The following is a 17,848-nucleotide window of genomic DNA, read 5'->3' on the forward strand; positions in this document are numbered from 1 at the left end:
GGTCTTGATCTGTATTTTCCTGATGCCAAGTGATGTTGAACATTTTTTCGTCTGTTGGCCATTTGTACATCTTCTTTGGAGAAATGTCTGTTCGTGTCTTCTGCCCATCTCTTGCCTGGATTTTTTTCGTGAGAGTTGAGTTTGATAAGTTCTTTATAGGTTTTGGATACTAGCCCTTTATCTGATATGTCATTTACAAGTTTCTCCCATTCCATAGGGTGCCTTTTAGCTTTGTTGTTTCCTTTGCTGTGCAAAAGCTTTTTATCTTGGTGAAGTCACAATAATTCATTTTTAATAGACTCTTTAAAAAAAAAAGTTGATTCCTCTTTTAAACTCAAGATAAAATGAATGTAAAAAATGCTCTGAATTATGAATACTAGAATGTATGTTTCTTTATTAAAGAAATATATTTCAAAATTTTAGTTTAAGATAAAATGCAATCCACAAAACTCAGCGTTGGTAAGGATGTGGAGAGAAAAGCAATCTTAACTATAGTTGGTAGAAGTGTAAAGTTGTATAATTTTCCAAGATGCTTCAAATGTCTCATTGACCCATCAATTTTATGTAAATGAAATTAATTAAGAACAGTTTCAAAAGTGCCTCAGAATAAACGTGAAGCTCATATTAACTTTGGAGAAAATTTGGTTAAGCTTTAAGATGAATTTTTATCAAAAATGATAGGCAAGCTGAGAAAAGTATCCTTGTTAAAAGATATTATAAAATGATGGAACTTATGCTTCAAAGACGTGAGAAAACTTAAAAGTTGATGTAGAGGGAAAGGGAATGAGGAACATACAGGGCTTTCATTGTATTTTTCACATTTTATTTCTTAAATTGGGTGATAAGGTCACAGGCATTTGCTATAATTTTGCCTATTTTTAAAAAATTATTTAAAAAGTTTTTATATATATATTTTAAAGATTTTATTTATTTATTCATGAAAGACAGAGAGAAGCAGAGACACAGGCAGAGGGAGAAGCAAGCTCCTCGCAGGGAGCCTGACGGGGGACTCAATCCTGGGTCTCCAGGATCACGCCCTGGGCTGAAGACAGCACTAAATTGCTAAGCCACCCAGGCTGCCCCCCAAAATTATTTATTTTTTAAGGTAAACTCTATCCCCAACATCGGGCTCCATCTCATGACTTCAAGGTCAAGAGTTGTATCTAAGCCAGCCAGATGCCCTTTGGCTATTTTTTTAAATATCAGCAACATCATTACAAAGTAAAAAATATTTTAACTGGATGAGAGACAGTGATTAAGTGAATTGTTTGGATAAAATTACACACTGTACTGATTTATTCAATCACTTATTCATTTGCCATGTTTACATAGATAATATGAGAAGATACATTTTTAAATTGAAGACATTTTTACAATATATATGAAATGTTTGTGACTTCAAAGTCAAACAGAAAAAAATGTATAGTTGTAGCCAAACCTACTACAATCAAAATTTCAGTAGTAGCTATAAATGAGGGTGTTGTGCATTTTGTTACCCAAGTATATCTAGCTTGTATGAAATTCTTCTCCAGGAATACCTCTCACCATAAGTATACACATATTATCATTTAAGTATTTTTATTTGGACTTAACTTTTTAATTTTAACAAGTTTTTTTGAGATTTGAGAGTGTGCACTTGCACATGAACAGGGGAGGGGCAGAGGGAGAAGAAAAATCTTTAGTAGACTTCCTGCTCAGCGGGGAGCCCAACATGGGCTCAATCCTATGACCTTAAGATCATAATCTGAGCCAAAACCAAGCTCGGGTACTCAGACTGAGCAACCCAGGTGCCTCTAATTGGATTTTTAAATGACAGATTATGTGTGTTTGCACATGTGTACCCATATATATGCGTATGTATATGTATATACACAAAATAAAATAACAGTGGTTTCAACCCCTGCCTTGGAGACCTGCAACACTAAGTTGTTTCACTGAGGAGGAGGACATGATTCCATGACATGAGTTAATAAAATACTATATTTATCTGAAGAAATTATCCAGAATTGAGATACAAAAGTTAGATTCAAAGATACTGAGGAAAGATTGATATATCCGACATATGTTTAAGCTGAAAACAAGGAGAAAAGACAGAATCAGATAAATGTATTTAAAGAGATATTGGTAGAGAATGTAACTCCATCAGGGCAGAGATTTTTTTTTTTTTCAATATTGCATCTCTAAACCTAGGAAATAGCCTGGTACATGGTAAATGGTTATTAAATATTTGTTGAATTATATTGGTTTTTATTGCCAGTAATATAGAAAGATAGTCACCTAGGCTAACCATCCCACTGAAAACATTCAAAATATGCCTGAGTGAAATGTAAAAAGAAAATCTTTAAAGTATTTATGAGAGCACAAGGAAACTATTGTCAAATGAGAGGCAGGAGATGAAATAATTTTTCCAGGGACAAATACTAAAGAACTCAGATATATCTGAGAAATGAACAAAAGAAGAATAAATGAGATCCAGAAAAATATCCCACAGGAGAAGTAAGCATTTTGTGCATGATAAAGTTGAGAGTGTGAATTGTTGGATCAGAAGAGGAAGAAGCCCAGGTACAGCACTTTACATTTTAACTTAAAATCAGGTAGCTTATATATACCACAAGAAATGTATAGATATGTTCATCAAAATATGTGAACAAGTACATTGATAGTAGCTCTGTTCATATGGGTTTCCAACTGCGTGGAAACCACACAAATGTCCATCAACAACAGAATGTATACATAGATTGTGGAATATGCACAAGTGGGAGTAATACATAGCAAAAAAAGTAGTTACAAACCGCAAAATTAACCAACCTCACAAACCCAATATTGAACAAATATAAAAGAACTCATTTAAAAAAAATTACACATTTATATAAAACACAAAATGGGCAGTAACAATTATCCTGATTGCTAACAAAATGCCATGTTCATAGATTGGAAGACTCAGTGGGGTCAATTCCCAAATTATCTGTAGATTCAAAGCAATTCAAATAAAAATACCAACAATTTTTTTTTGTGGATATTCAAAGGCTGACTTTGAAATTTATATGAAAAAAATGAAGTTAGGTAAGAATAGCCAGGAGAATCAAGTAAAGCGAGGTGGGAGAATCTGTTCTACTCCATATTAAGACTTAATATGAAGCCAAGGTATTAAGGCAGTGGTATCAACTTAAGCATAGGACAGACCAGTGGAACAGAATAGAGAGCCTAGAAAGAGAACCATGAATATATGGATACTAGATATAAGAGAAAGCTGGTACTGCAGAAAAATGTGGAAGGCACAAACTTTTCAATAATTGAAGTTGGGCACTCTGACATTCACTTAGAAAAAAGAAATGAGACTGAACCCCCAAATCACACTATAACACAAGAGCCAATTCTAGGAAAATAATCAAGTTCCTTGTGAAAAGTAAAATAATAAATCTCAAAGATAAAATAGGAGGCTACCCTCTTGACTTTGAAATGGGGAGAGGCATTTTAAATAAAATGCATAATGTTTTAACCGTAAAATATGTATAAACTGAACATTATAACCAAGAAATCTTCTTAATCAAAAAATACCATTTAAAAAGTGAAAAACCAAGCTATAAAGTAAGATATTCGCACTGCATATATTCAACAGACTCATTTCCAGAATACAGAACAATTAAAATCCAGAAGAGACAGTCTCCAGAGGACATCTAAAGTTTTTTTTTTTAATGGAAAACATAACCCCATTAGTCATCTAGAAAATGCACATACAAAAATATCTCATGACCTACTGATTACTCTTAAATATACTGTATATCCATGCATATGTTCACCAAAAGACATGAATGTTCTATAATAGAATTATTTCTATGACCCTAAAATTGAAAACAATCTCAATACCCATATACTGGTGATAGATACTTACAGTGACATACAAAAACGGGTTATAGAAACATGTGTAAACATGTAGGAACTCATAAAATACATTTCACTTATGTAAAGAGTTAAAAATAGATGAAAAAATAAACCATGGCATTTAGGATGCATGAATCAGTTTCAAAACAATGAAGGAAATCAAGTGACTACCAAAAAGTCAGGATAGTGTTGTTTAAAAGATAAATATACTAAAAATTTTGAAATTTGAGCAAACATTGATTTGGATCTGGGCAGCACTAAACTCCTGACAGGAGCTAGAGGAAAGGCTCTTACAGAGCAGACAGGAAGCAAAGCAAGGAAATTATTTTGCTTGGCTATAGGTGAAGCAATTGCTTTATCTGTGAAAGCCAAGTTGGCAGTGTATGATTGGTTGTCCACGGGTTTTTCAACTTCCTAAACGGTTTTGGTTTGCTCAAGTAGGCTGCCACCAATTAGACCTTCCTTGTTTTATTTAAAAATAGTTACCTTACCTCTGAGGGCAGAAAAGAGACAAAGAAATCATTGGAAGGGGTTCTTGGATCCTGGCAATGTTCTAGTTCTTCACCTGGGTGATTACACTAGGTATTAGCAAATTGCCAGTTCATGGAGTTGTATATGGTGTTTTGTGTTCTTGTGTGTTATTCACAATGAATGAACAATCTATCCATGTATGAGTCAGTTACCTAGGAATCCACTTAAGTATAAGATTTTATGGGAAAGGCATTAAATCTGAAAAATGGGAGATATTCATGTTCATAGTATGGGGTCACTCCTCCACTATCCACAAATCTGTTCCTTTTCATCTCAGCTAATGGCAATTCATTTCTAGTTGTTCAGGTGAAATCTTTACTCATTCTGACTTCTCACACCACAGAATCCATTAGCATTCCCTTGGGAGCCATCTTCAAACTATATCCAAAACCTGATCACCACTTCTACTACTTAACCATTTTGGCTTTAAGTCACTGTACTTTGCATTATTGCAGATAGCTTCTCATTTATGCTCCTGGTGTTGGCCCCATTTCTTTTCTCAGCACAGTAGCCAGAGTAATTCTGTTAACATCACAAAAGGCATGCTAAGAACGTATCATCGTTTACTTGTAACACTGCTTATAATGCATAAGGCCCTATCCTAGGTATTTGAAATAAAGCAATGGGTTAAAAATAATCTTAAAAATCTTGCTCTCAAGGAGCTTGCATTCAAGAGCAAAGTAGGTAAGTCAAAGTATAGTAACTATACAGTATCATGTATGTCATGAAAATAAAGTGGACAGTGAGGGCAAGTGGTGGTTATTACAAAATCAAATACAGTACTCAAATGACCATAGGAAGCAGTTGTAGGCATCTGAGTATCACTTTTGGGAAAAGATCATGCTAAGGGACATTAAAGTGTAAGAAATTTTCAGATTCCTCAGGCTAATTTTTATCACATTGCAATCTTCCCAATTGACTTAGTAGCAGGGAGATCCAACCATGTAAATAGCGAACATGTTTTCTGGGCTAAGTGCTTTAATGGCATTACCTCAAGAAGGGAAAGTGGGTGAAAATTTTACTCAAGAATTTCAAGTTTTGTTGTTAATTTGTTAAATAATTGAACCCTGAAACATTTAATGACTTGTTCGGACAGCATCGGCTAATACTAAACTCAAATTTATTACTTTGGTGCGTTTTGCTTAGCCTAATTACTAGAGTATACATGTGTACAGTCACCAGAGTTGTAGACGGTGCACAAATAAGCCCTAGATTGGAGGTACAGCTCACTGAAGATCAAACTAGTTTTCAACTTCTGTGGTTGTGCCAACCTTGAGATTTTAGAAAAAGCAAGGTTTCCTAAATAGCTCCTTAGCTGTCTCCGAACTAATTTCAGTCTCTAGCCCTATCCATCTTCAGCTTCTACATTGTCCATAAACACTACCTGTAACACCTAATAAGAAAACCCTGTACCTTTTCCCCCTAGGAAACTGTCATTACTTCCATATTCTAACATTGCTTGTATCTTTATAAGGAACCAATACATGGTTCTCTGAAAACAAATTCCATATAATTTCACATCTGAGGACAAAGCACTAGTTGGAAACAAAAAAAAAACAAGCCAACCTTGCTTTAAAGATAAAGCCTTCCAATTTAAAGTGCATACTAGTTAGAAAATTTGAAATAGAATTCTATATAGAATTTAAAATTCCTCTTCATATTCCAAACACTTTTCCTCCCATGCTTTTATAGCCCCATCATTACCACTCTTAACAACTGAGCTGAAAGCCAAATTAGTTCCTTTTCCATATGTACCAGGCCAATCTTTCAACTTTTCCAGGTAAAAATGAGTGAACTTAATTTGTCCAAAGGATCTTAATATAATTATTTTAGATTTAATAAAGATTCTAGGAACCAGGTTACACTTATGGTCATCCCTTTTAAGTTTTTACCAATTTTTCCATGTTACACAGTATAAAATTTATATTACATGTTGGAGATTATTAAACCCCTGTAAGAAGTGACTCTTGGTGGAAATGGGACCAGAAATGCAGGTAGCTAGCTCTGTAGTTTGAAAAGTTCTACTCATTTACTGTTAAAAGATTTTTAAGAGTACTTTAACATGTTCTCTTATATTTCTACAGTGCTGGAAATGCTTACTGACGCTTTCACCATCACCATGTTATTTGTCAAGGGAGGAAACATTAAACATTCAGTCAAGCCTAAAGCTAGTCAATGTCAAGTTATGAACTCAAAGGCCATTTGCAATTAAAGTGCTCTCTTGTATAAAAGCATCAGAAAGTTAATACAAGTACTAGTCTTAAGCAGTCACACAAGTCTAAGCCACATTTATTTGCACATATATAGTAATGGCAACAGATACTCCAAATTCATACAAATTTATAAAACAACAAAGTTAATAATCACTTGGTACACTTGTGTGTTATCTTGCTTACAGATTCAAGTGTAGATGAACTTCCTTCATTCTGTAAACTTTCATACAATACTTAACAAAAACTCTTGAGAACACATATTGGCATGTTTCATTTAGAGCCAACACAAAAGTTAAGACAAGACCACAAACTCAAAAACCCAAGTTTAGAATATACTTTTCTACCTCCCTCCCCTAGAGAGTGATTATTTTCTTCAATAGATGTATATGCTATTATCACACAAGTAGCCCTGGAGACAAACGAATGATGCTCCTATAATCATGAAGAAAATGTCAACCAAATCATACTGTTTTATCTACCAAATATGACTTATATATGAGAAACAGGGGGAAATGCTTAGATTAAAATAACAAGGGAGATTAGAAAAAAATAGTAAATGATTCTGAGAACTATGTTCCCTGAAAGCTGCAAAGATCTGACTATGACAACTCCAAATAATTGCCTAAAGCAAATAAAAGTGAAGAAACCTTCAAAGACATTCTAATCACGTTCAGTATCTAGTGATAAAAGCTGAAAATGATATCAAGAGGGTAATTTATTATACAAGTGTCAAGAGGACATTCCAAAACTAATGAAAGAAATGCACATTTATTTCTACAAAAGCAATGTATGATACAGAATTTGAAGGGAACAGACTTAAAGATTTACCTATTAAAATATACAGATTCTTACTGAAGTGTATAGGATATTTAAAAAAGATGACAAGGGATGTTAATCTTTTTTTATTATTATAATTTTTACATATTTTGGAACCTCACATAATTTTGATAAATAACTCTTACAAAATTATGCAAAAAGTACAAGAATGTCTGGTAAACAAACAGTCTGTATTTTCCAAAAAGATTTTTTACAACATGCAATTCTTAAGGCAGCATCCTCCTTACAAGGAAAGGTAATCCTTTTACTCATCAAGAAATCTTCTGCTGCAAAGAATAGGCTAAGAAAGCCTGGCTTCTTCCATTAACGCCTTTTGTCTTTCCTGTCTGATTTTCGGTCTCTTTCACTTCTTGAAGATCTTTTGCCTGATCGACTACTCTCTGATATAGACCTCTTTCTGTCGGACCGGGAATTCTTATCCTTTGATCCTTTTGTATCTCTACTACTACCACCTTTTGAAGATTTGTGACTTCTTTCTAATCCTGATGTATCCCTTCGTTTCCGATCCACGCTCCTTCTGTGCTTTCTATCTCTGTTATGTCCCCGGCCCCTACTCCGACTTCTACTCTCGCTGCTACTAGTAGTGCTGCTGCTACTATCTCTGCTGCTGCTGCCACTTGTGCTGGAGCTGCTACTGGAACTACTTCGACTACTACTGCTGCCACTGCTGGAACTGCTTCCACTGCTGCTACTGGTTGAGCTGCTACTAGAACTACTACTGCTACTGCTGCGACTTCTACTCTTGCTGGTTTTATTTCTAGCTCGACCTCTACTTCTGCTCCTGGTTTTGGTTTTGCTTTTGCTATCTGAATGTACTATCAAGACTGGCTCTACTGTCACCTCAGTGAGTTTTACAGATTCCACAGGAAATTCCTTCCTCTCAGGTAGTAAATGCCCTTGCTCTTGAATTACCTGAACTGGTGGCTGTAGAACAGCTAATGGCAAAATCTCAGGTTGAGAGACAGGCTGGGGTTGGAGTACTGCTTGGGGCTGGGCCTGGGCCTGGGCCTGGGGCTGGGGCTGAAGCGGAAGTAGAAGCTGAAGCTGAGGTTGTGGCTGGGACTGGGATTGGGGCTGGGGCTGGAGCTGGGGCTGTAACTGTGGCTCAGGCTGTAGCTGAGGCTGTGGCTCAGGCTGTAGCTCAGGCTCAGGCTCAGGCTGAGGCAAGGGCTGGAGGTGAGCCACAGGCTCAGGCTGGGGCTCAGATTCTCTCTCTTCTTTTTCCTCAGGCTCATTTTCCATTTCTAGAGCACTGGCATTCTCTCTCACAGGAGAAAGAGATTTACATTCTTTATCTGGCTCAACTTCAAATTCCATCTCTGGCTCCAGTTCTTTGCTAGTTTCATTTTCTGAAGGTTCTACACTTTCAACTTGATTGGTTTCCATTACCTCCTGCTCAGCAATTACATTTTTGACACTCTCAACCATCTCTAGCACATCCATAACTTCTTCCGGTTGACTATCCTGCTGCTTCTCACTTTCCCTTACCTCAGTTTCCTCCTCCATCTTGACCTCCATTTCCTGTTTTTGTTCCTCCTCCTCCTGCTCTTTCTCTGCATCACTATGAACTATACCTATTTCCTTTTCCTCTTCCTCTCCTGCTTCCTCTATTTCTACATCATTGTGCTGATTACCTGTCTCCTCCAACTCTTCCTCTCGCTGAGCCACCTTACCCTCTTCTTGTTCCGCCTTCTGTTCTTCATTACGCACCACCTGATGCTCTTTTTCCTTCATTGATTGTCTTCTAGGCCTAGCCTCCATTTTATTTATTTGTTCTGCAAATTCGATGCGTCTACCTTCAAATAAAGCTAAAGGATAAAAATATACACATGTAAATAACACTTAAACTCAGGATCTGACAGTCACAAATTGTCATCACTTTATCTAAATGTATTTTTGTAAACAGATGACGACACAATACTGATTACAGCAAATAATTACAAATTGAAATAAAATGACAGAAACAAAGATCCCCCCCCCCCGCCTGAAACCTATATTCTAAGATATTAGTAGCAGGCAACTGTACTACATTAACTGATGGAAAAACAGGACTTTTTTTGCCATTTTACTTCATACTGGATAAGAATAAAACTTTTGAAATAAAATCATTCTTATGTTATCATGCCATCCATTAATTTTTCTGATCTCAGAAAGACTAATCATCTAATCACCATCTCAGCAGTGTCTACTCTTCCAAGTGTACTCATTCTATTCATTTATATCAATGTTCACTTTTTTTTTGCTTCATTAGCATTTATGTCTGGCTAAAAAGAAGTCATCTTATTTAAACAGGAAATACATATGCATTAAGCACTACCTACATCATAGTTAAATTTCAAGTTAAATTCTACTATCAATCGAATGCCCTTATACTAACTCATTAGCACCTTTGAATATCTTTTTTAAAAAATCAACTGCTGAAACACAATTACAGTAAACAAACATGTATGTGTGAGTATTTTACCTTACCCAATTTCACTGGATCTCTTCATGTCCACTTACCATTCATTTTTCTCTGTGACTCTTCTATTAATTTTTGGGTAGCTGGACACATTCTTCCGGGAATATAGAACAAATGGGGCTTTGTCTTAGTTCTTATGTATTTAATTATCTTGGCATTATGTTCATTCCATTCTTCTTGCTAAAGAAGAGATAAAAGGTCAGGATTTTGTAAACATGAAGGATTACCAATCTTAGAATTCCTATTCCAAACTACTACTCACCAGCTGTGCAAGCTCAACCTTCTGTTCTAAAAGCCGCAGTTCTGTCTGTTTAGCACGCCTCTCTTCAAACAGTTCTCTCCTCTCATTTTCAACCTGCTTTCTTTCTTCTTCCGCCTGCACTTCAAGTTTTTGTTCAATTTCCTGGCGCCTCTTTTGCTGAAGATAAACCAATTATCTTTAAAAACTTATTATACATCCTGATTGCATGTGAAACATTACAATTTTACTATATTACCTTTATAGGTTGCATATTTGCAATTCAGGATACCAGCTAATTCAAACTAAGTACTAATTCAAACTTAGTACTTAGCATTTGAGGCTAATTGCAATTTTCTTTCAAGAAACAGGGACTAAAAAGCTTTTCAATGTAAAAATCTAAATAAATAGCAAGGACATTACCCATATTATTAATATAAGTTTTAGGCAAGGTTCTTTCATAAAACCTAAAAAAAGAAGAGCACTGTCTTTGTTATCTTCAGTTATTGTTTCTTTTAAATCAAAGATTCCAACAATTAACATCTAATCTTCAAACATTATGCTTTGAAGCCTTTTACATTCCCTAGGAAAGTTAACATAAAAGATGTAATAAAACTTTATTAATCTATAACTCGCTTTCCACCACAGTTCTCCTTTGAGAAGCAGTAACTTGATGTTCAACAGAAAGGACACTATTTTGTGGCTTTAATAAAAAACCTTTAGAAAGATTGCAGTTAAATAAACTGTGGAAGGCAGGGAAATGTTTAGGTTTTTGCTTCCAGAGTGACAATTATTGTCTGCGTGTATAAATATCTTAAAAGGTATAATCACTGAACTAGTTACAATTCTGAGTTCAATTCTTTTGTTTGAAAGAAAGCACTCTGAAGCCTAAAGAAATGAAGAGTCTTGCCCAAAACCACAAAATTAGATTGTTGTAGAGCTCAAACAGGAACCCAGGTTCTCCTGACCAGGCTTTTTGCACTGAAAGAGAAGTTCATCCAGTTACTTCACAAGACCTCAAAAACACACCAGCTAAAAATTGAACAAGTTCAGGAAATTTTCTTAAGTTTTTTCTTGGCTTCATTATTTAGGCCTGCAACTCAGTTTTGTATCTGTTTTTTAAGATTTTTAATTTATTTATTTGTGAGAGACACAGAGAGAGGCAGAGACACAGGCAGAGGGAGAAGCAGGCTCCTGTGGAGAGCCTGATGTGGGACTTGACCCCGGGATCATGACCTGAGCTGAAGACAGACACTTAACCACTGAGCCAACCAGGCATCCCACAACTCAGTTTTGAGAGCTTTTCTTTTTTTTTTTTAATAAGTATTTTTTTAAATTTATTTATTCAGAGGGAGAGAGACACACAGGCAGAGACACAGGCAGAGGGAGAAGCGGGCTCCATGCAGGGTCTCCAGGATCAGACCCTGGGCTGCAGGCAGCGCTAAACCGCTGCGCCACCGGGAGTGCCCTTGAGAGTTTTTCAATTCTTTTCAAAGACATGTAATAAACTACTTTGAATACTTAAAGGAAGCAAAGAAAACTATAAAATACCCTTTCAGTAGCAACAGTGGATTCTTGTTTAAATTTCTGAAGAGTGCCCATCAATAAGCCAAATATTCGTCGGTTCCTAAAGAACAGAAAGAGGAAATTACTGGAGTAGGTTCCACTTCCTCTAAGCTCACCACTTCCTAAAAGAAACATACTACAAAATTTAAAAAATGTTAAAAGAAAAAAAAGAAACATACTACAGGCACTTGGACAAGTCTTACATATAAATTTTCCTAAAATTGCATTATTTGACAGAAATTTTTTTTCCCCAATAAAAAACTAAAGATACCTTTGCTTTCCCTTTTCATCCATATTTTGATCCTGGATAAGGTCTCTACGTGTGCGCTCTTTGGAGGTAGCTACAACTGAAGACTGCAAAGCTGGCTGCAAGAGAAAACAGATCTTAGTAATTTAACAGGCATATGAAAAGGTAGCACTCCTAAATGTAGGAAGATGGAAATACTGGATTCATCCTGTAAGTAGTTATTTTCATCTCAATTACCTTTTTAACATCATCATCCTCTGGGTCGCTTTCTTGGCGTGATTCTCTCCTTGTCCGACGCTCCCCGCCCAGCCTGACATAGAAAAAGAATTTAAAAGACTACGTAAAACCTTACTTAAGTGCCTACCAAGGACAAATGTTTACTCTTACTATGACTTATTTCCAGAAGTCTCACTTTATCACTCTCTAACCCATTATTTCTCTTTCCTCTGGTAGGAAAAGGATAAAATCTGTCACCAATGACCAAATCCTTTTTTTTTCTTTTTTAATAAATTTGTATTTATTTATGATAGTCACAGAGAGAGAGAGAGAGAGAGAGAGAGAGAGAGAGAGAGAGAGAGAGGCAGAGACACAGGCAGAGGGAGAAGCAGGCTCCATGCACCGGGAGCCCGACGTGGGATTCGATCCCAGGTCTCCAGGATCACGCCCTGGGCCAAAGGCAGGCGCCAAACCGCTGAGCCACCCAGGGATCCCCCTCCAATGACCAAATCCTGATCTCCTCTATTTTCCTCAAGCGGTTAAGTTTCTACCGTACAACACAGAGAAGTAGTAGAAACTACTGATTCAATCTTATTCTTCTCGTGATATTTTAGTAAAATTTGTTACTGTTAGTGAAGAACTGAGTTCTGAAGGATTACAGGCTTAGTTCAGTCAAGTACCAAGGAAAGAGACAAGTGAAGTAGTATACTACTCAATTCTAACACTGAACTCAACAATATTTATTTAATACTTGTATTTGTGGCTACCTTAGGAAACAGGAAGTCTATCTTCAGAAGCTTTTCCTCTAACATACCTACTGACTGCCCCTTCAAGGTCTCTCTGTTTGGCTGGGGGTCCTCCTCCACTATCTGAGAATCCACGCCTGCAATTAAAATGTGCAATATAAAGCAACTGGTATTTAAAAATAAATGACATTTACCTTTAACAAGATGATTTAGTTGAATTTTTAGAAAACCCATCTAATTATAACAACCTTAAATGGGCATCCACTCCAAGATGCTTTTTTTTTTTTAGCACTTTTTAAAAAACTACAAAAATAAAGAGTTGACCAAAAAAGTACTTAATACATTCTTCAGTCTCTAGTTCTGCATATAAATGAAGTTCCGAGATAACTATACAGAAAACCATGGTTGTTCACAGTTTTAAACAAAACAAACACAAACACATGGACTCTACTGCAAATTTTGTTTAAAACAATACTTACTTTGTAAAAATTTCTAGGGTCTTAGCATATAAATTACGTTCTAAGAAAATCTTACCTCAGCAATAAACTACCACGTCCTCTACCTCCACCAGGACCAGAAAGGGCCAGCAATCTGGCTTGGATGGGCCTAAAAGATATTTACAAATCAGTATGAAAATCATGTGTGGACTCAATGTCACCAAATACTTTCACGGATGCGGTACATCAGAGAGAGAAAAAATAACCAGAAAAGTTCTAAAAATACGCATCCAAATCCACGTGCCTGAAACACGACAGGAAGTACTATTTTGACTTCCTTGTTTTTTCAAGACCAAGATCACTGAAATCACGTTTACTTCGTTGCCACTACACACTAACAGGCTCGGACCAGGCTCTCATTTCGCCCACTCCGAGGAAGCTGCACGTGGGCAAGGGGGCCAAAGCCCGGGGGAGAGGCGGCGGACCGCGTCCCGGGAGGGTCTCCGGGCCAGCACCCGGCCGGGTACCGGGCGGATGGGGAAGGGGGCTTTGTGCTGCGGTTCCGGGCCTGCAGGGCCGAGGGCGGGAAGGGGCAGCCCGGGCCTTCCCGCAGGCCAGGAGGACACTCCGGCACCGCCGGGAGCCACGCTCCTTCCTCGCGCGCCTGAGCTGCGAGACCGACGCCGAGGGCGTGGGAGCCTCCCCGCCTCACCCAGGACGGGGTTCTACCGCCGCCCGGGGGGCAGGCCCCGATGTTCTAGCCTTCCTTCTCAGGGCTAGCCGCCCTTCCCGCCCCCAATTCACCCCGGCATCAGAGCTGCCTCTTGGAGCCGGCCTTTCTCTCCCGCCTCTCACCTTACGTCATTCGGATCCCGTCCGGTGAGCTTGCGAATATTCTCATCCACGTTCTTTAGGCTCTCTTTGGCCTTTTCTAGCTGCTCCTGCAAAGTTCTCACCGCGACCGCCATCTTCTCTCTGCAGCAGGCTTCGAGACTGCTCTACAGGCCGCGCCTGGCTCCGTCGCGCCGCGAGACGCGAGAAGACTGACAGCAGGGCCCAGCCAATGGCAGTAGGCGTTGTTTGGCGGCCTCGACCACTCAGCGTCCGGAAGGGGGAGAAGCGGCGGCCCCTGTGACTCTGGGCCAATGGGAAGTCTTCTGGGCGCTTGCCTCCCTCCCGCAACTAGCTGCGGTGGCCGGGCTCCGCTTCTAGCGCAGAGCCTCGGCGCCTCTGAGAGTCCGCGGTCGTCCGGGCGCCGGCTCCCGGGCCTGCCCTCGTGGCGCGGAGCGCGCAGCTTTCCAGCCCTTTTAACTTAGGGTGTGACGTGCCTTGTGCCTTTTTAACCACCTAATCCCATCAGAGTGGGATCATTTACCCGATCATTCCCCGGGAAATGATTAGATTAGCAAAGGGTGCGGCCGTGCTGTTGGTGCGCATGCCCAGAGAGGGGGTGGGGGGGCGCAGAGGGGGGCGCAGGCGTCCCTCCATTGGGTTAAACCATAATGAACAGAAGGACTTAAAAAATGAACAACGTGAAAAGGCATTAATCGTAATAGCCAACAATTATTTTTTTCGGTTCTGTATGAAACGTTTTATATGCCTTGTCTCTCAATTCAAAGCTTGAATAGAATACTTACTACTGGTAAGGAAATTGAATCTGGAGATAAACTGTGACTCCCTAGGTCACCCCAGCTGAGAGTCACTGCCTGATCTGACGCTGTGCAAGTGTGTACTAGGTGAAAAAAGCGACGACGAGACCAGTGAGACAGGCATTTTCGTCTACACTGGCCTATACAGCTGGTTAGTTTAAGGGGGGATCTAGAGTAGCGGCCCTATTGTGACTTGTGTGTATAAGAGGGAGTGTCCTCTAGCTTGTTATTCCGCTCTGTGTACACAGCCAACATGTGAACAGTTTTGTTCCGGAAATACATTAGCAAATTACAGAAAACGATGTTAGGAATGATCTTGGTTACCATCTGTTAGCTGGGGGTCAACCTTGTATCAAACATTCGTGGGACAACGGTATCTTAACTCCACTTACCATCTTAATTTCTCTATCTTTAAAAGTTCCTTTGTTTATCAGCAGTAATATAGGCTCTGAGGATAAAAACTAGAACAAGAGCGCTGTGGTTCCTGCTTTTGTGGGGTTTGTAGGCTCCTCGGGGAGCAAAAATCATTCATGTACTCATTCACTCACTCACTCACTCACTCACTCACTCACACACTCAGTAGTATTTGCTGAGCGCTTACTACGTGCCAGGCACTTTTCTAGGTACTTGGATGGTCAGTGTGCAATAAAGATCTCTGCCTTCAAGGAGTTTGGGGGCAAGAAAAGTATGGAGACAGATGATAAATATAAGTAAATTACAGGGCATGTTAGAAATGGAGAAGTGCAATGGGGGAAAGTAAAACTGTGTAAAAGGAATAAGGGTTGATAATATAAATTATTACTGATTATAAGCATACCTAGTCTCACTGATCTTTAGTATAACACTATGTTATACTCAACAGATGCATGAGAATGTGGTAATAGTAGATCCTAACCACCAAATGTATAACAGTTTCCAAGGAAAAATGCTTTTAGAGGCAACCAAAAATAGAGGATCTTTTTCTACTTCCATCGAATCTATTACCAGGATCCTAGGCAATTTAACATAGCTTTATGAGGGATGATTAGTGTGGGCTGTTGTGTTCAACATTTTGTAGATGCTCAATAAATATTACTTTCCCATAAATTCCAAAATATTCTAAGGACGCCATGTTATTGTTTGAGAAATCAACCTCAGTAAGTTGGTCATTTGGTTATTCTTTAACCTCAATGGCAGGCTTGGACTCCTTTTCCTTGATGGTGATGATGAAGGGAAAATGCAGTCAGGACAAAAGGGACATGATTTCACAGATGGGAAATTTTGGGTGCTTGAAAAATTAAGATTATAGTTACAAAATAATCTTTGAAGTTACACTAGTGTTGTTAAATAACAAAAATTCAAAAAAAAATAAAACAAATTCAACAGTAAAATTTAAAGATATAATTAGCTTTATTAATTGATTCATGAATTAGGTAGCATCTCATCTAGCAAGCAGAGGGGAGCTCCAAAAGGCTACAGAAATGGAAACATTTTCATAGGTAGGACAAGGAAGTCATAAATAGAAAAAGGAATTATTTTAGGACACCTGGGTGGTTCAGTGATTGAGCATCTGCCTTTGGCTCAGGTTGTGATGCCAGGTCCAGTGATCAAGTACCACATTGGGCTTCCTGAAAGGAGCCTGCTTCTCCCTCTGCCTATGTCTCTGCCTCTCTCTGTATGTTTCTCATGATAAAAAATAAAATCTTTAAAAAAAAAAAAGGATTATTTCAGGTGAGGTCACTTTCCTTTGGGGATAAAAGGATCTTATTAAGTGTATTACTATCTCATCTACCTTTAGGGGTTGGAGAAGGCCTCTGGGACAGATTACTTTATTTGTACTGATCAGAAAAATTTGTGACTTATCAGCTAAGACTACATTTCTAGTGGAGGTTGGAACTGCGAATAAGTATTAAGCTCCAGTTCGGTGACATGGCCTAGAAAAAATGACTCCATTTTTGGCTTGTAGTTTTCTTTTTAACAGCGTTTTCAAAGACTTAGGTGGAGCATCTATGTGATGATCCAAAACACTGATGTAAACATCAGAAGGGACATGTAAAAGAGAAAAGAGGGGGATCCCTGGGTGGCTCAGCGGTTTAGCGCCTGCCTTCGGCCAGGGCGTAATCCTGGAGACCCGATCACGCCCAGGGCGTAATCCTGGAGACCCAGGATCGAGTCCCGCGTCGGGCTCCCTGCATGGAGCCTGTTCTGTCTCTGCCTGTCTCTCATGAATAAATAAAATCTTTAAAAAAAAATAAAAAAGAGAAAAGAAAATAAGCTGCCATAATTCTATTTGTGGAAGATGATTTTAAATTTCTGTGAAAGAATATGGAGAGTTGAAAGGTTATTGTGAACAGAAGAGAAAAATCAATATGCTAACTTGGGGGAAGCATTAAATTAATTGGGAGAAAAACCTTCCTTGTAAATCACTAAGAAAAGAATTAATCACAGGCTAAGCAACATGTTTAAGCTAGAATTTGCCAAATTTAAGAAGTACATACATATGTGTTTGCATCCTTGTAGGAGTTAAATCCCAACCTGCCATACATTCTTATGAGCTACTTACCACGGTGAAGCTGCTTTTCTGATCTTTGGCACTTTTTCACGGACCTGATCATCTGGTTCTGTATTTTGTTTCAAGTGTACCTTGTTCCTTGCTTACTTCATCCCCCTTAGCCCTTATGTCCCCACTCACTGCAAACTTCTTGGTGGCCAAAATAATTAAATCTTTTTGCATACCCAGGTTTAATCCACGATGCATTGGGATGATTTCTCAACAGATCTAAACTTTATAGCCTGAAAAAAATGATTTATTCACTGTCTTTACTCTTCATATTGAAGAACATATG

General features: G+C 38.4%; 1 protein-coding gene across 1 annotated transcript; it reads right to left on the reverse strand.

The window, feature by feature from the left end:
* Positions 1-6,684: 6,684 nt before the first annotated feature.
* On the reverse strand, positions 6,685-14,422 carry PNN (pinin, desmosome associated protein). Its single transcript, XM_055309334.1, has 9 exons — positions 14,230-14,422; positions 13,472-13,543; positions 13,006-13,074; positions 12,213-12,285; positions 12,000-12,094; positions 11,714-11,789; positions 10,187-10,342; positions 9,966-10,104; positions 6,685-9,271 (listed from the first exon to the last, which is right to left on the reverse strand). Exons 1-9 carry the CDS (start codon positions 14,340-14,342, stop codon positions 7,767-7,769), a joined length of 2,298 nt encoding a protein of 765 aa, XP_055165309.1. The 5' UTR covers positions 14,343-14,422; the 3' UTR covers positions 6,685-7,766.
* Between the last annotated feature and the right edge of the window lie 3,426 nt (positions 14,423-17,848).

This window comes from Nyctereutes procyonoides, unplaced genomic scaffold, assembly GCF_905146905.1.
Source record: "Nyctereutes procyonoides isolate TBG_1078 unplaced genomic scaffold, NYPRO_anot_genome, whole genome shotgun sequence".
In the NCBI taxonomy this organism is placed as follows: domain Eukaryota; kingdom Metazoa; phylum Chordata; class Mammalia; order Carnivora; family Canidae; genus Nyctereutes; species Nyctereutes procyonoides.

Coding starts and splice junctions, on each gene's coding strand:
- PNN (XM_055309334.1), bottom strand. CDS start 14,342: ATGGCGGTCGCGGTGAGAACTTTGCAGGAGCAGCTAGAAAAGGCCAAA. Junction 13,544..14,229: donor CGGGATCCGAATGACGTAAG/GTGAGAGGCGGG, acceptor AATATCTTTTAG/GCCCATCCAAGCCAGATTGC. Junction 12,286..13,005: donor CTTGAAGGGGCAGTCAGTAG/GTATGTTAGAGG, acceptor TTTCTATGTCAG/GCTGGGCGGGGAGCGTCGGA.